This window comes from Myotis lucifugus, unplaced genomic scaffold (genome assembly GCF_000147115.1).
Source record: "Myotis lucifugus unplaced genomic scaffold, Myoluc2.0 scaffold_18, whole genome shotgun sequence".
Lineage (NCBI taxonomy): Eukaryota > Metazoa > Chordata > Mammalia > Chiroptera > Vespertilionidae > Myotis > Myotis lucifugus.
Genome location: NW_005871066.1, coordinates 10,159,608 through 10,182,488, shown reverse-complemented (window position 1 = coordinate 10,182,488; position 22,881 = coordinate 10,159,608). Strand labels below are relative to the sequence as shown.

The window sequence follows — 22,881 nt, the reverse complement described above, 5'->3', positions numbered from 1 at the left end:
TTTGGCCCCATGGAAGTACATATCCTATAAAGGCTGTTGCTATTACAGCAAATAGTAGAATGACTCCAATATTTCAGGTTTCTGTATATATGTAGGATCCATAATAGAGGCCCCAGTTTCTCTTTCTATTACAGTGGTTCTCAACCTTCCTAATGCTGCGACCCTTTAATACAGTTCCTCATGTTGTGGTGACTCCCAATTTCATTCTTACAAATTGAACATAATTAAAGCATAGTGATTAATCACAAAAACAATATGTAATTATATATGTGTTTTCCAGTGGTCTTAGGCAACCCCTGTGAAAGGGTCGTTTGACCCCCAAAGGGGTCTCGACCCACAGGTTGAGAACCACTGCTCTATTAGATCATTCCCATCACATATAAATATGTTAAAACAGAACTCCTGCCCTTTTATTTATTCTTTCATTTCTCTGTTCCTCTTATTAGCAAACTCCCTGATAGAGTTGTTTGCACTCAACATCAGGCTGCACAACACCACTATAACTACCCATGTTGTCACAGTAATTGGTAGTCTTTTATAATTTATATAGATTTCTCAGAATTTGATGTAAATAACCAACTCCTCCTAATAGAAAGACTTAACTGTTGGCTTTCTGGGTACTATACTTAACTGGCCAGACTCTAATTTTTTTGCTTGATTTCCCCCCATATCTGGTTTTGTTTTGTTTTTTCCTCCAGGCTCATCTTTTTCTTTAAATTACTCCATCTCTATCCAGTTGCATAAGCCAAAACCCTAAGGTGTCATTTTTGTTTATTAAATAAGAAGTTTATTTAAACAATAAGAACCTTGACTTGAAGGGAAAACTATCTAGGATTCATTTCTTTTAGAGTAATTTATTCCTACTGAAAGACAGATTGGCCTACATATAACAGCTGTATACAAAAAAGTTATTAGATTGACCTTGGTTTTACAGACTCAAATCTCAGAGGGAAGGCAGGTGTGGGTGGGTGGGTGGTAAGAGATTAATCAAAGCACTTGTTTACAAATATGCATAATCCATGGACACAAACAATTGTGTGGTGAAGGTCTGTGGAGCAGGGTGGGGGTGGACTAGAAGGGGTCAATGGGGGGAAAAGGGGGCCATATGTAATACTTGGAACAATAAAGATTTTTAAAAAAAGAAAAACATTAAAATTCTCCACACAGGTATGCAAGGATTTTTATGTTGTTCTTTTTTTGTTAAACAGTAAGAGCAAAATAGCTTCCTGGAATATAAAGATAAGTGCTGAAATGAGCTACTAAATACTCACTCACAGAACAAGTATTTTTTCCCACTCATCTCCATTAGATGTAGATCAAAATATACCATTGGCCATTTAGTTTTTAAAAAATGCAAATGTTTGTGCACCTACATGAGTTACTTTATGTACAATAAATGTAAGAGAAAGGGAAAAATGAAAGAATTGAGAACACTATACTGTAGTGGTCAGAATGTGGTGGAATCAAATTGCAGTTTTCTAATAGAGAATGTCTTCTTGGTCTGGAGGAACAGAGTTCTGGAGTAAAGTAGCAGGTTCTCTCTTTAGTAGACACCTCCTATCTGCTGCTGGAACACATCAGTTATATCTTCATCCTCCATTTCCAGCTGTGCAGTGTGTCTGTTTCATTGATTGGCTGCCCGTCAAAATCAGAATCTGATCTGCCTCATTGACAAACCCCATGGTTCACAATATACTTTCATTAGTTTACTAAGTGGTGTATGCCTCTTAATCTTAAACTGTACCACAGAACCATTCTGCCCCACCACCTTAAAATTAATATGATCTTTGTTCTCAGTCTTGATTCCTTCCTTGGGCTTTTTGTTGGCCATGGCCAGCTCAGGAGTCTCCTTAGCTGCTGCTTTACAGAAGAGGTACAAGGTCCACACCGAAGAAGCACAAGGAGCTGCAGAAGAAGGAGGCAGCAAGCAATGGAGGAGGGAGAGGGTGCACCTTCATGGGTTATGCCATAGGCAAACAAGTTCTTTGGTTAATCTCTTCCCACCTACCCACACCTGCCTTGCCTTCATTGCTCCTTTTCCCTCACCCTCCTCATCTGATTCATTGGTCAATCCTATATTTCCCTCCAAAACTCACTTAGAATTAGTACAGTTCTTTCTATTTCTAGTCCAAGTCTTTGCCGTCTCTTGTGTGAACACTGCAGTGGTTTCTTTTGTGCCCCCTACAATTCATTCTCTATGTAGAAATTAATGTGATTCTTCTGAAGCCTAAACCAAATCATATAGTTCTCTCACTTGAAAACCTTCCAGGGATTTTTTTGTTTCACTTAAAATCCTAACTTCTTTTGGTCCCAAAGGGCCCACTTCTCTAATCTCTACTCAGTATTCTTCTCTTAACCTATTTCCCCCATATTGATAATATTTTCCTTGTTCTTTGAACATTCTCTATTTGTTCATGCCTCAAGGCCTTTTGTATTTGCAGTTTCTTCTGCCTGGAGTATTCTTTTCTTAGCACAATCTTAGCTGAGCTCAAATATTAACAGTGAAGCCTTTTATCTTTACACTGTCTAAAATAGTATCTGAATAATCTCTCTGCAATTATCTTGTTTTACTTTATTATTTTTTCTTTATCATTGTACTCAAATACAAGCTTCATGAATACAAACACCTTATCTGTTTTATAGTAGGTCACTATATCTTCAGCCTGGCATATAGCAACTATTGAGTCATAAATTATATTGCTTGAGTGTCTCTTGGTTTATTATACAGGAGTGATTGTTGAATGCTCATATCTTAGCTAATTTATTTCTGTTTAGGAGAGACAAAACTAAAGCTAGATATACAGGGTGGGGCAAAAGGAGGTTTACAGTTGTGAGTATGTGAGACAGTTTATTCTTGGATTGTATTATTATTAATTACTGTATTATTTTCCATATGAGCAACTGTAAACCTCTTTTTTGCCCCACCCTATATTTTACAGCTTCATTGCAGAAAAGTGTAAAGGGTTATTGAACAAAATGTCCCTTGTATGTAAAAAAAATCTTACACAATTGGTGGGATTTCAGTGAGTTGAATGTTATAGTTCTTTACTAGTAAAGTAGCAGTTCTAGTTAGTACCTATTTTCAGGAAGCTGGGAAATACTAAAAGGCAGTAGGAAAGTAGGAGAATTAAAAGAGGAACTAGAGCCCTGGCCACTGTTGCTCAGTGGTAGGCTCATGCACTGAAGGGTTGCAGGTTTGAATCCCAGTCAAGGGTAAATTCCTGAGTTGCAGGTTTGATCCCTGGCCCCTGTAGGGGGTGCATGAGGAAGGCAACCAATCAGTGTGTCTCTCTCATATTGCCTCCTCCTCCTCAGCCTCAGACATGATAAGCTCCAATTCTGTATTCTTTCTACTGGAGAAACTTGTTAATTTTGATGGAGTTTGGGAGAGAAAATAAATGCATGTGAGAAAGTGGTGGGCAGCATACAAAAATACTACATAAAAAGTAATACATTAACAATACAGTAAATAAGTGCTATACGTACCCATAGGCTTTGTAAAATTATTAGAGGCCTGATGCATGAAATTCGTGCAAGAGTAGGCCTTCCTCCCCTGGCTGCCAGCGCCAGCTTCCCTCCAGCACCCAGGACCTGGGCTTCCCTCCAGCCGCCGGCAGGCACCCAGGACCCGGGCTTCCCTCACAGCCCAGCTTCGTCCGGAGGTTATCCAGAAGGACGTCCAGTCTAATTAGCATATTATGCTTTTATTATTATAGATGATGAGTTGAAGCAATCAGGAAAGTGCTCCTTAAAGAGCACTTTGAAGTAAGCCTTGAGAAATGTGTTGAAATTAAAGGGTCAAGAGAGATTCCACACATAGATGTTTAGAAATAGAAATGCTGAAGACATCTTCCTGAGTTGGGAGGAAAAGAGATAGTATACCATTCTTCTAGGTACCCATTGTGTAAAATATATTAAATGTAAGATTTTAAAATAACTTGGGGAACTTAAAAAAAACATTTTTTAGTAAAGAAATACAAAACTACATACAGCAGTAGGGAGAACAGTATAATTATCCCAAGTGGCCATTACTCAGCTTTAGCATTATTCACAGTTTTGCCAAACTTGTTTTCTCTATCCTACAGTTTTATTTAAACACTTCGGTGTCGGGTGAATTTCCTGCCAAAATATAAGATGGCGCGTTAAAATGCCTATATCTTTTGAAGTATGGGTTCGATTGAAATGAAATATTTGGTAATACGCAGTTACAATCGGCCCGAGTTTACACGTTTCCCGCACTCCACCGCAAATCTATATGAACCGAGTTTAAGACGGCTCCCGCGGAGTACGCGCAATTCACGCGAGCCGACTTAACTCGTTTCCCGCAACCCAAGTGTAAAGTATTTTAAAGCAAATCCTCACACCTATATATTCTTCATTGTACATCATTAACAGATACGGACTTTTTAAAAAAACCGCAATACGATTATCTCAGTATTATAACAATTAAGAATATTTCCTTAATATAAAATACCCTTAAATACCAGTTCATCTTCAGCTTTCCCTCACTTGTCTCAAAAATGGCTTTTTGTAATTGGTGTGTTCAAATTGGGATCCAAACAAGATCCACACATTGTATTTGATTGAAATGTCTCTTGAATCTCTTTTCATCTGTGACAACCTTTTAAATTTGACACCATATACACCCTGTTGAAGAAACTGGTCATTTGGCCTATAGAAGTTTCAACATTCTGAATTTGATATGTAATATTCTACCTGGCATTTAGAACTAGAGATGTGATTAGCCTCAAATTCCACCCCCCACTTTCCTCTCATTTTTCTTTTTAGCATGATATTTTCTATGTTGGACTTTGTAATTTCTATTGCATAGCATTACAAGAGGCACATAATAAACTTGGTTGTCTAGCTTGGTAGTGATAAGTGATCAACAGGCTGTTGTTAACCTTATCTATTCATCAGCTTTCAATCTTTCAAGATTTTAGCTTCCATAGTTATCTCTTGGCTAAATCCATGATCTCTTAGGGGTTGCAGATTCTTACTTGATGATAAATGTTATACCAGTATACTAAGTCAGTATTTATGTGAATATACATAAACTGGCTAAATAGAGCACTATAGCAACTATTGACAAAAATTATTATTGCATATTTCGTCCTGTCATTAAAAATTTATTAAAGGTTTGTGATAATATTTCAGGAGGTTTTGAGGAAAACTTCTTTGACTTTAATATCGTGATTTTTATTAGTATGAGTTTCTGTTGAACTGTTATACATATGTAAACATGGTAGGTTTGCTCAGATTTAATTATTGTTTTCTATTGATTGGACATTTGAATGATTTCTGCTCTTATATCTAGTTTTATGAAGAGTATTTCAATGAACATTTCAATTCTGCAAGTCTTTAATAGTGGGATTACTTTCTTGTGATAAATTTTTGAAGATGGTGTTACTGGACCAAAGGATGTTTGACTTTTGGTATTGGTCACATTGTCTTCAGATTTATGGTGTTCTGGCAATGAAGAGCTTTGAGGATATCTACCATCATGGGACATTTTAAGAACTCTTCTATGTATATCTGTTGTCCAACAATTGTTAATGTGTTTTTTGAAATATATTTTTATTGATTTCAGAGGGGGAGGGAGAGAAATAGAAACATCAATGATGAGAGAGAATCATTGATCGGCTGTTTCCTGCACGTCCCCCACTGGGGATGGAGCCCGCAACCCAAGCATGTGCCTCCAGAATCAAACTGTGACCACCTGGTTCATAGCTTGATGCTCAACTTGTTAACCTTTTAAAAATTACTTTTAGTAAGAAGTGTTATTAGAAATGAGGATCTTATACTTACCTGGCAGGGAAGATACCATAATCAAGAAATGAGGATGTTGATAAAGTATTTCTGCCTTTTTACATTACCAGCTTATCAGTGCTGCAGCTTTAATTTGAATCATGAGGTTATGCAAAGTATTTGTGATTTGTTTACATGCTTGTACTAAAAGCTTTATTTTTTATTTCTAACTCCAAAATATAAAAGTTTTGGCAGTACTCATTTGAAATATATTCAGAGTTTAATCTAAATCCTTAAGAGTTAATCTGGAAATTCCTCCACTGCGTCGACCTTGCCAACATCACCACTCCCTAAATTTGTAAGATTTCTCCTCAGGATTAACATTAGGAGTGTTAGTGTGTCAGCTAGATAGCCAGGGGCTGGGAGAGGCCGCTGGGCCTAGAGGGTACATGGGAGACTTGACAAACCCAGACCAGCAAACACAGGCCCACATGACGGAGTGGGGACAGGACCCCCAGGGTGTGGTCTGACCAGCCCCCCAGCGCCCCGGGCAGCCTGGCAGCTTGAGGAGGTGTGTGTGGGACCCGAGGAGGGGGCTGTGCTCCTGCCCAGGGTGGTAGGCAGGGGTGTCACCCTCTGAACTCCCAAATAAGAGTCACATGGCTCCACTTCTGCCTGCCAAGCTGCCCATCACATTACATGGGAGTGTATTTCCTTTCCTTGTAAATAAACCCTCACTCTGCTGCTTAAAAAAAAAAAGTTTCTACTCTGGCCATAATTCCTACATGTTGTATTAATAATAGTAATGTAGATCAGGAATTGCTAAAATTCTACTTCTTCCGTCTATGTAATTTAAAAAAATATATTTTTATTGATTTCAGAGAGGAAGGGAGAGGGGGAGAGAGACAAACATCAATGATGACAGAGAATCATTGACCAGCTGCCTCCCACACCCCCCACCACTGGACATCGACAACTCAGGCATGTGCCCTAACCTGGAATCGAACCGTGACCTCCTGGTTCATAGGTCGATACCCAACCACTGAGCCACAGCAGCAGACAGGACATTTATTTTAATTAAACAAAAGTTTTATTATCATATGGAATCTAGATAGGATATATCTTATCCACAGGGTGTCTGTCTACTACAAAAAGACATTTTATTGGCAATGGCAAAATAAATAATGACTCTCAGTTACAACAAGACATTTTATTTGTATAGCCAATAAACTAAGTGCTTATAATTTTAAATTGATTAAAAGGAAAAAAATGAATGGAATTCTCTTTGATACAACTTTTTCCCCTCCAGACCAGAATCCGTAGAAGCTAGCCCTGTGGTAGTTGAGAAATCCAACAGTTATCCCCACCCGTTGTATACCAGCAGCTCGCATCACTCACACAGTTACATTGGTTTGCCCTATGCGGTAAGTGTCAAGCATTTCTTAAGAAGGAGTGTGTGTGTGTGTGTGTGTTTTGAAGGCTATTTCTTATATCTAGAAGTTGAAAGTAGATGTGTGTGGCATTGTACTTAAAACAATACTTGGAAAACATACTTGTTTTATACTATCTAAACAGGTACATAATTAATAGCTTAATATTTCATTGATCTAACTATATTCAAGGAGTTACAATTCTATAAGGAATTCTTTAGAAGTGTTATTACTGTTATTTTGTATTTTATGCTATTAATAGCTTGGTGTTAAAATGCATTCTTTCTTTTCTCTTCTTTATTTTTGTTTGTTTTGTTAATCCGATGATATTTTTTTCATTGATTTTTAGAGAGAGTAGAAGGGAGGCGGAGAGACAGAGAGAGAGAGAAACATCAATGTGAGAGAGACACATCGATTGATTGTCTCCCAGACTTGCCCAGGGCTGGGGATTGAGCCTGCAACCAAGGTACATGCCCTTGCCCGGAATTGAACCTGGGACCCTTCAGTCCAAGAGCCGACGCTCTATCCACTGAGCCAAACCGGCTAGGGCACATTCCTTCTTTATAAAAAGATTATAGAGAGAATTGTAATATCTACTGTTAGCATAATGGAGAACATTATGTAAGTGAAATAAGCCAGTCAAAGAAAGACAAGTACCATAGGATTTCACTCATATGTGTAATTTAATGAACAAACTGAACTACCAAGCAAACTAGAGACAGACTCAGAGCAGACAGACAGCTTTTTTTGGGGGTGGGGGGTGGGGGGGGGGCAGAACGCTGTTGGGAGTGGTGAAAAGATTGAGGGGGAAAAAATAGAGAACTCATGGACATGGACAACAGTGTGGTGATTGTGGGGGTGGAGGTGGAAGAGGGCATAGAGGGTATAAATGGTGATGGAAAAGATAAAATAAAAATAGAAAAAAAAAGACTAAGTAAAATTGTACTATCTACTGTTAATTCTAAATTATATAGTAATTTATATATTTACTATTTATTGAGCACTTATGTGCCAGACTCTGTGGTGAGTATTTTTGCATATATCTCATTTAATCTTCAAAAACAACCTCATGAGATAAGGTGTAATTTTCATCTCTGTTTCATAGCTAAGAAAATGAAAGCTTATCTGACTTGACTTACTCAGTGTTACATAGCTAGTAAGGGGCAGAGCTTAGATCAGAACAGTTGCAGAACTGGACACATTTGTGATATTATTAAGGTACAATTATGAAAGATTTTTACTGTTTGGACCAGAATAAAAAATACCCAATTTTAGAAAAATCTCCTATTAATACTTTATAGGGATAATATGTCTTTTGTAGTTGTTTTGTTATTCTTTAGCCTTCACATTCCTGAGTTCTTTTTACTTCTGTTCTCACATCTTGCACCTGATTTTACCTAGAAGGTGAAGCTATGTAACCAATAGGACTGTGAAGATATCTTCTGATTTGGGGGACTAGGGGGTAGAGTTTGAGGGAAATCATTGTAAAGGTGATCAAGGTTATAGATTGACATTTTCACTCACTACTATGGTTTAATATTTAGCTTCACCAAGTCATTATTTTAGAGCTATTAAGAAAGAAATGGCCCTAGCTGGTTTGGCTCAGTGGATAGAATGTCGGCCTGCGGACTGAACGGTCCCAGGTTCAATTCCAGCCAAAGGCACATGCCTGGGTTGCAGGCTCGATCCCCAGAGGCGGGTGTGTATGAGGCAGCCAATCAATGATTCTCTCTCATCATTGATGTTTCTCTCTATCTCTCTCTCCCTCTCCCTTCCTCTCTGAAATAAATGTTTAAAAAGAAAGAAAGAAATGGGCCATTTTCATATATCTTGAATATTCAAATTAAGGATTGAGTTTTAACTTGCTTATTAGTTCATATTACTGTTGGAATTATATTGTGCTGTGTTTGTGTTCAATAATCCAGGACCATAATTATGGTGCTCGTCCTCCTCCAACACCTCCGGCCTCACCTCCTCCATCAGTTCTTATTAGCAAAAATGAAGTAGGCATATTTACCACTCCTAATTTTGATGAAACTTCCAGTGCTACTACAATCAGCACATCTGAGGATGGAAGTTACGGTACTGATGTAACCAGGTGCATATGCGGTTTTACACATGATGATGGATACATGATCTGTTGTGACAAATGCAGGTAAAATATTTCACACCGTTAGTTTATTTTTGTTGACTGTTGCTACCTTTGATTGTTAATGTTGGAAAAGATAAAGTCACTTTTGAGGGAATTATGAAAGCATTTTTAAGTGAGACCTCTGCTATTATCAGTGCAGTCTGTTTTGCTCCAAAAAAAAGCCCCTATGGGAAAAATCTATCTTAAAGTTGATTAGAACTCCCCATTATTAATTATTAGGCAATCAGTTTTGATCATTATTCATATAGGATCACATCTCTCTTGTCACTCTTTTAATAGTAATATAAAAACATAAAGTAGTAGACAAGATAGAAATGAGAAGAGAATTGAGTCCTGTGTATTTCTTTTGGAATTATTTGTGCTGTATAGTCAACTGTGATTTTCCAGTTTGGGGGAAATTATACATTTTGATTGATGTTTGTTTGACCTGACTCTCTCACCTCCTTTTGACTTGAACCTTGCAGCACTCTGGAGTCTCCTTGAACCAGAACCACAGTCTCCCCTCCCCCAACCCTGGTTCAACCACCAAGAAAGGCCTCTTCCCCTAGAGAAGGTGTGATTGGGACAGAAAGTGGGGCTTTGTTTTCTTTTTCCTTTCTTTCTTTTTTTTTTTTTTCCTGGTGGGAGGGAGTTGGGGAGGATGGAGAGGGAACAGTAGGATTTCAGCCTGAAAGTTACTGAGTCCATCCCCTGCAGAGTGTGGGAATCAAAGTATTTAAGCAGTGCACTGTAGTGGGTTAGAAAGTTTGATAGTTTTACAGAATTCCCTGGGTCTGGTGCTTATGTCATAGCTTTGTTATTTGATTTGAAATAGTCCAGTGTGAGTATAAATATGCATCCTAGAGCCAAATGTAAATTATTTTGCATTATTTCGTAATATTGTTACCATTTATTAGATTAAGTGATTAAGGTTTGGATGTTATTGTTATATAAACATGCAGTTAGGGTTATATTTCAAAAAGTTGGTTTACCTTTGCCAAAAGGGGAAAAAAGGTAGTCTTAAGTGGAATGTGAAATTTGATATTATTTTTATGGAAAGTTGTAATTTTAATACTTGAGTTAATACTCATAAAAACACATTAATAAAAACATTTTTAAATTTAAAAATAAATTCTCATTTCCTGTGATACATATTAGTACCATGAGCAATCACTTCAGTAAATTTAAAAAATTAAAAAATAACCTTAGTGATAACTTGTTATCCTCATTATTTTTATTAGCTACTTACTAGAATATCTTTCAATTCATATTTTAACCAATAATATAAAATAGCTTTCTTTTAGCTGATTTTGTCTGTGATAAGTTACATACCATTTGCAATGTTTTTATTTTAATGCATAATCTAAAGTGTTTTTCTTTTTATTTAATTACATTGATCTATATAGAATATAGAATAATCCCTATTAGAAAATAATGAAATAGTCCCTAGGATTTATACCTATCTACAAAATCTTGAAGGAACAGTTCACAGTTTTTGTATTACTCAAGGTATTTGCTTCTCAGCAACTGCTGTCTTTGTTATGAATCTTTTTTATCATTCTATTTTTTTACTGCTTAACTTGTAGTGTACTGCATTTCTCTTTTATTCTTGTTTTTTCATTGCCTCTGTGTATTTTCATATACTCACTGCTCATTCTTACTGCTCATTCTCATCTCTTTCAAATTTGACCTCTAGAGCTCTGATCATTTATTTATTTTCTAGTTCTGTTTTCTGTATGACATCATTGCTTATCCCCCAAATTTAACTTAATTTGTTATTCTAACCCTCCCTTTAGGATGCTCTGCCTTTAAAAAATATATATATTTTTATTTATTTCAGAGAGGAAGAGAGAGGGAAAGAGGGATATAAACATCAATGATGAGAGAGAATCATTGATAGGCTGCCTCCTGCATGCCACCCACTGGGAATTGAGCCTGAAAACTGGGCATGTGCCCTGACTGGGAATCGAATTATGACCTTCTGTTTCATACTCAACCACTGAGACGCACCGGCCGGGCATGCCTTTGTTTGTTCTTTTTACTCCCTCTGCCCCCACATCTTTGATATATATAGGCATATATTCCGTTGCCTTCCAACTTCTACTAGTTCTTGTCCCAAGATTTTCGGTTAAGTGAAGAACAACAGTATGATAGTTGTTAATTTCATAGCTTTATATATTAGAAGTAGCTAATTATGTAAAAATGACTGTTTTTTAGAAATAGGCATATATGTCAACTTTAGACCAATTAAAGTCACAAATTGAAAAGTTTGCCTCAAGCTGGTCCATGTATTCCATTAAAAATAGAGAACAGAGTAGGTTTAATCTCTGACCTCAGGAATGTTTTCTGGATTCTTTAACTTCATCTCTGCCATCATTCTAGTTCTGTTCTCCTTTAACTCAGGTCTGGAATTTTGGAAAAGCCTCTTATTTGTGGGTTGTTGTTTTTTTTTTGCTTTCAGTTTCTTCTTTGAATTAATTTATACCATCAAAGCACCTCTAATTGTTATCTGTTGCCAATTAGAAAAAATTTACACATATCCTGACATTCCAAGTCCTATATAATCTGACTATACGTTACTAATCCATGTTTAGCCTTCTCTCTTTTTCAAAATGAACATTCCTCTTCATAGATATTAACCATATTCTGATTGTTGCTCCTCATATCTGCCTACTTGAAGAAAGCATTGCTATAGTAATTAATCTTTTCTTCCTAAAGACCCAAACAAGATTCTATTCAAGTTCATTGTTTTCCAGGGTGCTTTTCCTATTAACTTCAAGTAGTGTGGACCTCTCTACTTTGTGATTGCTAATAATATTTATAATGTATATCTTTTGCAGTTTAAAATTATATTTGCTTTATAAATTTATATTCTCTATAATGTATTTGTCCTCTTGTTTTTACATCTCCCTGAGGACATATTTCTATGAATTCCTCACAGCACTTTTTAGTACTTTTACAGTATTAAATGCAAAGTAGGCACTTAAGTGATAGTTAAATGGAGTATCAAATCTTAATTTAAGGATGATTTTAAAAATACTTTATATGTTCTGCTTTTTGCTTTTTTTTTTTTTTTAAGTGTTTGGCAACATATTGACTGCATGGGGATTGATAGGCAGCATATTCCTGACACATATCTATGTGAACGTTGTCAGCCTCGGTAAGTTGTGCATACCAATACGATTGCCCATAATTTTACTGATATAATCTTTAGTTAATAGAAATTTATGTATGAATAAAAATGGGTTGTTTTTTGTTTTTGTATTCTGACAATCCTAACATCAGGAAGAATCTTTTGATAATGTTATAGTTAGTAGCATTTTTACTTTTTTAATGATGCATGAAATAATAGTGCATCTTCTGTGTGATGCCATGTTTTTTCACTGGAATGCACTCTGTTCAAGAGTTACTAAGAGGACATTGCCTTAGTTACAGAATTTTATAGGTTTGCAGTCATGTGTTTTTCTCCCATTTCTTTTTTGTGTGTCATTGCGTGTGCACTAGGGTTCCCTTTTTTCCACATCCACCCCAGCACTTGTTTGTTGATCTATTGATAGTAGCCATTCTAACAGGTGTGAAGTGATACCTCTTTGTAGGTTTTCTTTTTCTTTTCTTTTTTCTATCACCACTTATCCCCCTTTTATCTTCTTTCACCTCCACCTACCATCCTCCCTCTGAAATTACCACACTGTTGTCCATGTCCATGAGTTCTTTCTTTCTTTTTTTCTTTTTTGTCTTCTTTTCTTTTGTATTTTTTAATATATTTTTCTAGATTTCAGATAGAAACATCAATGATGAGAGAGAATCATTGATTGGCTGCCTCCTGCATGTCCCTCCTGGGGATCAAGTTGTAACCCAGGCATGTGCCCTGACCAGGAATCGAACCATGACCTCCGGTTCATAGGTTGACGCTCAACTGCCGAGCCACACCTACTGGTCCTTTTGTATGTTTTAAAAAATATTTTTATTAGGATATTTCAAACCTATATAAAAATAAATAGTATACTGAATCCACATATTTCCACCACCCTGCTTCAACAATTATCAACAACCTTTTTTCATTTATTTTGCTATCTATTTCTTCTCCCCTTCACATACTATTTTAATGTAAATCCAAGATATATTATTTTATTCATATGTATCTTTATGTATTTCAAGATATATGTATTTATGTGTATGTACAAAAAAGAATTTTTAAAAATAACCATAACCACAAAACAATTATCATATATGAGCCAAACCGGCTAGGGCTATTTTTTGATGAGATAAGTAGCTGTTGTTAAATGTTATTTTAATCAGTAAGAGTTGATTAAAAACTGACCTTTAGGGAAGGCAGTCAATTGAGCAATAACTGCCATCATTCTGTGATGACTAAGATAGTTATCATTGGTGCTATAGGATTGATGCATATCCTAGTAGACATTAAGGCAAGTCTGTTACTAAGTTGTAGGCCTTTTGGTCTAGAGCCCTTATTCTCCCATCTCAAAATACTATCTAGTGTTATTTGACCTCTAGACTAATAAGTTAGACAGTAAAATATAGGGGGAAATAAAGTAAAACAATTACTATTGATGATGTAATGTACTTCATGAGTGGAGGCTGAAGGAAGTTAATGAAATATTTTACTTAATTAAATGTTTAGTGTTTATTATTTCAAAAGTGGAAATAATTTTAGGCAAATGGTATAATGCAAATAGACTCTTAATTTAGTGTCATTCATTTCTTTTAAGAAATTTAATTTATAACTTTTGTTACACATGTTAACATTCTTTTCCAGACTGTTTGCTTTAAATATTCAATTAAAATTTCTTAAAAAAAGATGTACTAGTTTTCTACGATAAAAAAAAAAGATTTTTCTTAACAGTGCAATTATAGTCACTAAACTGGCATATAATGCTAATGATGCTAAATGAAATCTAATGTGAGGCAAGGGGCAATACATGTATTTTATACTGTTGATTTTTCAGTGAGAACATTAAGGAAATTGTAAGTTTGTCATATTTAAAATAAATCTGCTTTATATTTAAATTTATGGAAGTTTGATAAATAATAATCATGCTAATATTTTAAATGTAGGAGTTTGGATAAAGAGAGAGCAGTGCTACTACAACGCCGAAAAAGGGAAAATTTGTCAGGTGGGTGAAAAAGATCTATACTAAGTAGGATTAGTGTGATTGAGAGAATAAGTGGCCTGCATATTTTTAGTCGGATGGAAATACCTTACTGCTGAATGTTGATTGTATATAATTTACAATCTCGGATATAGATTTTTAAATATTCTTTTTTACAGATTATAGAATAAGAATGTAGGAAATATGCAAATTAGAGAAAAATAAATAAAACATTTTAATTGTATAGGAAAATACATAGGTAACCTATTGGTTTAAAGAAGTTAAATATGTTTGCTCTTTGAAAAGATGTGGATTCATTAGTTTATTATTTGGAATAGTGTTTCTTTCATTTTTAGGAACAGAATTTAGAAGTATAACATTACTACAACTTCCATTTTGACTTAAAACATGCTGATACCAATACAACTGGGTTTGAATAATCATAGTTTATTGAACTATTCCTGTTTCATGGACATTTGGGTTGTTTTCTTTTTATTACAAACTAGAGGCCCGGTGCACAAAAATTTGTGCACTCGGGGGGAGGGGGGGTCCCTCAGCCCGGCCTGTGCCCTCTCGCAGTCTGGGACCCCTCAGGAGATAACGACCTGCTGGCTTAGGCCTGCTTCCGGGTGGCAGAGGGCAGGCCCAATCCCTAGGTGCAGCCCCTGGTCAGGCTCAGAGCAGGGCCGATTGGGGAGTTGGGGCCGCCCCGTCATGCACAGAGCAGGCGGATCCGGGAGGTTGCGATGCCACCCTCAGTCCCCTCAGGGTAGTGCTCATTAGTGTGTTGGGGCCTCCGCCCCCTGTACACTTCAAGCAGGTCGAATGGGAAGGTTCGGCCCCCCCCCCCGTCATGCACAGAGCAGGGGCGGTCAGGGGGGTGGGGCGCTGCCCCCTGTCATGCACAGAACAGGGCCCATCAGGGGGTTGGGGCGCTGCCCCCTGTCACGCACAGAGCAGGGCCCATCAGGGGTGTTGGGGCTCCGTACCCTGTCACGCACAGACCAGGGCCCATCAGGGGGTTGAGGAGCTCCCCCCTGTCACTCACAGAGCAAGGCTGATAGGGGAGTTGGGGCACCGCCCCCTGTCACACACAGAGCAGGGCGGATCAGGGGGTTGGGGCGCTGCACCCTGTCACACTCAGGGCAGGGCCAATGGGGAGGTTATGGCTCTACCTTGTCACACACAGAGCAAGGCCCATGGAGGGGGGTTGGGGCGCCACCCTCTATCACCCACAGAGCAGGGCCGATCAGGGGGTTGGGGCGCCGCCACTGTCACACTCAGGGCAGGGCCGATGGAGAGGTTATGGCTCTACCCTGTCACACACAGAGCAGGGCCGATCAGGGGGTTGGGGCGCTGCCCCCTGTCACTCACAGAGCAGGGCCCATCAGGGGGGTTGGGGCTCCGTACCCTGTCACACACAGAGCAGGGTCGATCAGGGAGTTGGGGAGCTCCCCCCGTCACGCACAGAGCAGGGCCCATCAGGGGGTTGGGGAGCTCCCCCCTGTCATGCACAGAACAGGGCCGATCAGGGGGTTGAGGAGCTCCCCCCTGTCACTCACAGAGTAGGGCCGATAGGGGAGTTGGGGCACCGCCCCCTGTCACACACAGAGCAGGGCGGATCAGGGGGTTGGGGCGCTGCACCCTGTCACACTCAGGGCAGGGCCGATGGAGAGGTTATGGCTCTACCCTGTCACACACAGAGCAGGGCCGATCAGAGGGTTGGTGCGCTGCACCCTGTCAAACACAGAGCCGCAGGGCAATCAGAGGATTGGGGAGCTCCCCCCTATCAGGCACAGAGCAGGGCTGATCAGGGGGTTGGGGCGCCTTCCCCTTCACGAACAGAGCAGGGCAGATAGAGGAGGTTGTGGCCCCGCCCCCTGTCACACACAGAGCCACAGGGCATTCAGGGGATTGGGGAGCTCCCTCCTATCAGGCACAGAGCAGGGCTGATCAGGGAGTTTGGGCGCTGCCCCCTGTCACGCTGATCCCGGTGCCGAGAGCCTTGCTGCTCCGCTGATCCCGGTGCCGGGAGGCATATTACCCTTTTACTATATAGAATAGAGGCCTGGTGCATGGGTAGGGGATGGCTGGTTTGCCCTGAAAGGGTGTCCTGGATCAGAGTGGGGGTCCCCACTGGGGTGCCTGGCCAGTCTGGGTGAGGGGCTGAGGGCTGTTTTCCAGAAGCGAGTGACTGAAGCTTCTAATAGCTCCTTGTTTTCTTTTTTTTTTTTTTTTTATTCTGGGCCAGCTTTAGCTCTGAGGCCTGGCCGCTGAAAACATCGATACAATGTTGCTAAAGCCCGGCTGAATGAAAGCCGGTTTCTGGGGGTTTGTTTAGCTTCTTATTTGCAACATAGTACATAGTTTCTTAGAGGTGTAGCTCAGAGGCCAGCAGCGCAGGCGGGGAACGTTGGAGTCCTCCTTCACTGAAGCAAGCAAGCCTCATGTTCGCTTCCAGCTGCCTGGCTGCCGGCCGCCATCTTGGCTGACACTTAATTTGCATATACTCACTGATTAGCCAATGAAAAGGGTAGCGGTCGTACGCTAATTACCATGTTTCTCTTTTATTAGTGTAGATAGTACTTTCAATGAAACTCTCTTGCATATGTTTTTTTGTGCTTTTGTCATTTTATCTTTGGATAGATCCCTAGAAAAGGGATTGTTGAGTGAAAGGCTGAGTGCATATAGCATTTTGCTAGATTTGGCTACCCTTTGCAGGGAATTTTAAATTTCCTTTGGCAATGTATGCAACTGCGTGTTTCCCACAGTCATACCATTTGAGTGTGTTGTCAAACTTTTTTAGCCTTTCTAGCCTAAATATGAGAACTGACATTCATAGTTTGCATTTTTTTGTTGTTAAAATATATTTTTATTGATTTCAGAGAGGAAGGTAGGGAGAGAGAGATAGAAACATCAATGATGAGAGAGAATCATTCTCAGCTGCCTCCTGCACGCCCCGCACTGGCCTGCAACCCTGGCACGTGTCCTGACTGGGAATCAAACTGTGACCACCTGGTTCATAGGTCGATGCTCAAACAATGAACCACTTCAGCCAGGCCGAAGCTTGCATTTAAATGTATCTTAATATAAGTGAAGAAGTGGAAAAAATGTTTATTCTTCAGAAAAATGGATATATAATAGTTTCTTGTGTGGAATGCTGTCTTATTGTTTGAAATAGAAGTATTACACATGCAGTAATTTTTATTTTGCCTTGAAGATGGTGATACCAGTGCAACTGAGAGTGGTGATGAGGTTCCTGTGGAATTGTATACTGCATTTCAGCATACCCCAACATCTATTACTTTAACTACTTCAAGAGTTTCTAAGGTTAATGATAAAAGAAGGAAAAAAAGTGGGGAGAAAGAACAAAACATTTCAAAATGTAAAAAAGTAAGTTTTTCATTTTTTTAGATGAGTAAGATAGAAAGTGGTGGGAGCTGAATTTTACAGGAATTACTATAATATTTTTTATATCCTAATTTTTATCAAATAGTACTTGGAAATAAGTAATGGAAATAATTTTCCATTATTGTAATATTGATCACACAGAAAATTTAGGCTTTTTCTTAGCATTGTATCATATATATTTTTTACGTTCTAATTTAAACATTCTCCTAGTTCTGGTGGTTATACCGACTTTTTGTTATTATGAGACTTCAGTGAACCAATTGATTCTTAAATATTATATTCAAAACTCAGAATTTCATTTTATTTTAGGCCTTTCGTGAAGGATCTAGGAAGTCATCAAGAGTTAAGGTAAATGTGTTAAATTTAAGCCCTTGTTAGCAACTGTCCATTATTCAAGAGTTTACTAAGTTGTTGTTTGTTCGTAATCTTTATGCTTTCTTCACTATGTGTCATTTCATTGCTTATTATCTTTATCAGAAGTTGGGCCATAGAGAATTCTAATTGGATAAATATGCCACTCGTAGAGTTTATTAGCATTGTTAAAATAGCCAAAAGGAGGAGATATACGAACAATTTCTAATATTAAAATTTCAAGAAAACTGAATTTCAGTTACTGTTTCATTCCATGTCTCTAGTACACTTGGTGTTAATATACTAGACAATTGTATGCAAAATCACATTTGGAATTTGAAATTTTACTGCTTTGCATAGTTGGGATTCTAGTGATTTAGTCATGTTATTATAAAATACTATAAAATCACCATAGATCCACCATATTAATAATAGTACAAACTAGTCACTTGTACCTTGAATTAATTAGAATAAATCCTCAATTTTGTAGATGCCAAGATTGCTGAGAGAAGCAAGGCTCCCCAGCTCTGCCTCCCCCTAAGAGATAGGTTTGTGTTGGATCATAGAGGTCAGCTTTACAGTGTTACTATAGCTTTTTAAATTAGGCAGTAAAGGATAATGGATTTTCCAAGTTGTCAGATGTTGAAATAGGATGTGGGGAGCATGTTACAGTATATCTGTTGTCCATGTAGTATAATAATTACTCATCATTTAATAGTAATTATAATAATTATTTATTATTCAATAATAATTATTCATTAATTCCACATTACTGGAGGATAAGCAGTTGTCCAATTATTATTATGTACTTTTGTAATTCTTTCTCAAAAATGTTAATAAGTCCAAAGTTTCATAAAATGTTCTTTATATATTGAGGTTGGAATTTCATACTGTTTTTCACAGTTCAACTGTAGTATATTAAATCTGGATTTATGGTATTTTCTCTGACACCAAAAATGGAGGTCTGAAAAAGATTTTGGATTAAGCTGTTAGTACAACTGATACTCCAGCTATTTTCCTTTCTTCCCAATTTATCTAATCAGTTTAAAGGAGGCTTAATGAGGAAGGGGCATGTTTTACTTAACTGAAATATTTTCATTTATTATGTGAAGTGGTGAGTCTGTGCATTTTTAAAGATATCTTTTTCTTAATTTGCAGATATCTCTTTAAGATCATGACAACTCTACTAAGTAATTCTGTAGTGTTTATAAGATTCAAGAGATACAAAAGAGCTGTATTAAAGATTACCAGCTCAGTATAGAGTGTTTTCTGGGGCGATGGGGAGGGGAAGATGCAAAACAAAGAAAAATTTGAAAACGGATAGATTTCTTTTAAAATGCAGAGGAAAGCCTTAATATGTAGTGTCTCATTTGTATAAAAATCTGTTCTTTATCAAGTAGTCATTATAATGTAGAATATGTACGTATATAAAATATCAATTAGTGAAATAAATCTATCCCAATCAAATAGTTGAGCAACTTACTATACATTTGACCCTTGAACAATGCCAGGGTTAGGGACATCAACCTCCTGCACAGTTAAAATTTCAAGTATAACTTTTGACTCCCCAAAACTTAAGTTATCACTTGATGTCCAAGGAGGCTTGGTTCCAGAACCCCCCCCCCCCCACACACACACACACAGATATCAAGTACCCTATATAAAATGGCTTAGATAAATGCATACAGCTAGGTCTCTGTATCTGCGGACTCCCAACCACAGATGGAAAATAATACAGATAGTTATTTTTAAAAATCCGCATATAAATGGACCCATGAAGTTCAAACCTGTGTTCACAGTTCAACTGTAGTTTGTTTTATTGTAGACAAGTATAGGGAAGGTTGACTGATGGTAAATTTTAGTGTTTCTGTACACATTTACATGTCTAACAGGACATATAAGGATTTTTATTATATCTATATATGATAAAATTTCAGTTCTGTTAGATTGTACATATAGACAAAATCTTTTATCAAAGTTTAATATTGTAGAAAGAAAACAACGGCATTTACAACTAAATTGAAATTTTACATTAAATTTGTTATACATTTGAATTATTCTAATGATAAGGTAAAATATTTGTTCTTATTATCTGCATTAATTGATTTTCATCCTAAGATTGCAAATAAAAATTGTAGGGGTTCAGGAAATTTTAAAAAATGTTTTTATTGATTTCAGAGAGAGGAAGGTAGAGAGGGCTAGAAACATCAATGATGACAGAGAATAATTGATAGGCTACCTCCTGTACACCCCCTGCTGGGGATGGAGCCCCTACCCAGACATGTACCCTGACTGGGAATGGAACCCTGACCTAGTTCAGATTTTAATAAATTTTTTAAATGAATGGTAATTGTGCCTTTATATAAATTGCATTCCAGTGGGAAAAAATGTCTTTTTTTTTTTTTTGTAACATTAAGAAGAGAGGTGGTAACTTTTTATTACTTGGCATTTAGAATTCTTATCTTACAGGTTTTAATAGGGGCTATAGAGGAGCAAGCACTTAAGCTTGAAAGTTCTTGCCCTCATTATGACCCTTGAATTTAGGCCATGGACCATTGGGGTATTTCACATTCTATGAAACATTTTATTCTCATGTCAAATTTATTATGGGGACAATTGGAATTATACTAATTAAGATATCAAGAATATTTTTGTTATAAAATGTTAAAATTTTAGTGTATATAAAATGTTTATACTTAATATGCAATATGTGTAGTTTACATAATAATCCCATTTATTCTGGTTAAATAGAGCTGTGAGGACAGAGTAGATATTGGCAGTTTCTAAAATAAAAAATTTCATCTGCTTTCTTTTTTTAAACATTAGCTGACAATGACTCCAAACCTTTGGGTAGTTGCAATTTTATTGATAGCCTTCATTTAACTACAGTAGTGATGGTGAAACTTGAATTTCTACTATTCTGACTTAACTCGGCTTCCTTCAGTTTTCCAACTCATATTTGTGTGGCATGTAGTATAAAAATGTAGTAAACCGCTCATTTATGGTGCTCTTTTTACTAGGACCAACTTAAAAAGCCTAGCATTAGTGTCTAGTTTATATCTTATATAGTCATTGATTTTGTATGTATATATATATATGTATAAATATTTGAAGTCCAGATATTAATGCTTAGTTTGTTGTGATTTTAGGGTTCAGCTCCAGAGATTGATCCTTCATCTGATGGTTCAAATTTTGGATGGGAGACAAAAATCAAAGCATGGATGGATCGATATGAAGAGGCAAATAATAACCAGTATAGCGAGGGTGTTCAGAGAGAGGCACAAAGATTAGCTCTGAGATTAGGCAATGGAAATGACAAAAAAGAGATAAATAAATCAAATTTGAATACCAACAATTCGCTCTTCAAGCCTCCTGTAGAGGTAAATATATCATTTGCCAAAATGTTATAAAACAAAAACCTTATTTTTTCTACTCTATATCTTAAAGTAGTTAGACTAAAAGCATTAAGGTTTAATTAATCTCAACATTTCTCTAATTTTTAGAGCCATATACAAAAAAATAAGAAAATTCTGAAATCTGCAAAAGATTTGCCTCCTGATGCACTTATCATTGAATATAGAGGAAAATTTATGCTAAGAGAACAATTTGAAGCAAATGGATATTTCTTTAAGAGGTATATGCATTTATTTTCCCATATTAGTTTTCTATTCTTTATTGAATTTTTTGCTATTTTTAACCAAGATGCTGTGTATTATATGTATTTTGTTTTCCTAAGTGATCATTTTAGTATTTAAAACAGTAGTGTAGTTGAACAGTAACTAATAATTTTTGAACTATAATAAAATATAAAAATGCAGATATATTCCTGTCTCTTACACATTTTTATCTTGCTGACACTAAAACAATCTACTTCAAAGATAAACTATAGCAATGTAGGTGGATATTAATTAAAGACTCGATTACCTGAGATTATAAGGAAATTTCCATCCAGCACCTTTCCTAATTCCTTGTAGTATAATTGCTAGAACCTGAAAAGACCATTGGTGCCTACCACTGGCAAAACCTCTTCCTCTTTATTAGATGATAGATTTGATCTTACATTATTGCCACCATTTTCAACTCCCACACTCTAGGTATGGAATGGCTTTGGAGGCCTCTTCTATGGTTTGTGATTTTGGGAGGAAATTGATGTGTTCTTATCACAGCCATTGCTTCCCTGAAGTCTAGAAGTATGTGTGTATCTCTAGAGAGATAACATTCTCAGTCTATATGCTATAATTATTAAAAATATTTGTTTATAACTTGAGCTTTTATTTAAGATACAAAAGATATATGTGAATCCTTCCCTTTTATATAGCAAATTTGACTGAAACAGAGCTACAACTCAAACACTTAAATGCGCAAGGAGATAGGGACTTTAAAAGCATCCTGTCTAATAAAGAGGTAATATGCAAATTGACCATCACTCCAACACACAAGGTGGCCATCACAAGATGGCCGGCAGGGGAGGGCAGTTGTGGGCGATCAGGCCTGCGGGGAAGGGTAGTTGGGAGGGACCAGGCCTGAAAGGGAGGGCAGTTGGGGGCAATCAGGTCTGCAGGGGAGGGCAGTTAGGGGTGACCGAGCCGGCAGAGGATGGCAGTTGGGGGTGACCAGGCCTGCAGTGGAGGGCAGTTGGGGGGGACCAGCCCTGCAGGGGAGGGCGGTTGGAGGGAACCAGGCCTACAGAGGGCAGTTG

At 37.5% G+C, this 22,881-nt stretch overlaps 1 protein-coding gene and 1 pseudogene across 1 annotated transcript in view; one reads left to right on the top strand and one right to left on the bottom strand.

Annotated features, from left to right (window-relative positions):
- KMT2E (lysine methyltransferase 2E) overlaps positions 1-22,881 on the top strand; it is an 85,423-nt gene that overhangs the window by 34,438 nt on the left and 28,104 nt on the right. The window contains 8 exon segments of the mRNA XM_023751099.1: positions 7,058-7,172; positions 9,104-9,333; positions 12,389-12,469; positions 14,386-14,444; positions 17,641-17,813; positions 18,141-18,179; positions 21,332-21,562; positions 21,686-21,816. Of these exon segments, the coding sequence (XP_023606867.1) occupies positions 7,058-7,172; positions 9,104-9,333; positions 12,389-12,469; positions 14,386-14,444; positions 17,641-17,813; positions 18,141-18,179; positions 21,332-21,562; positions 21,686-21,816 (1,059 nt within the window).
- Positions 1,196-1,896, bottom strand: LOC106696517 (annotated as a pseudogene).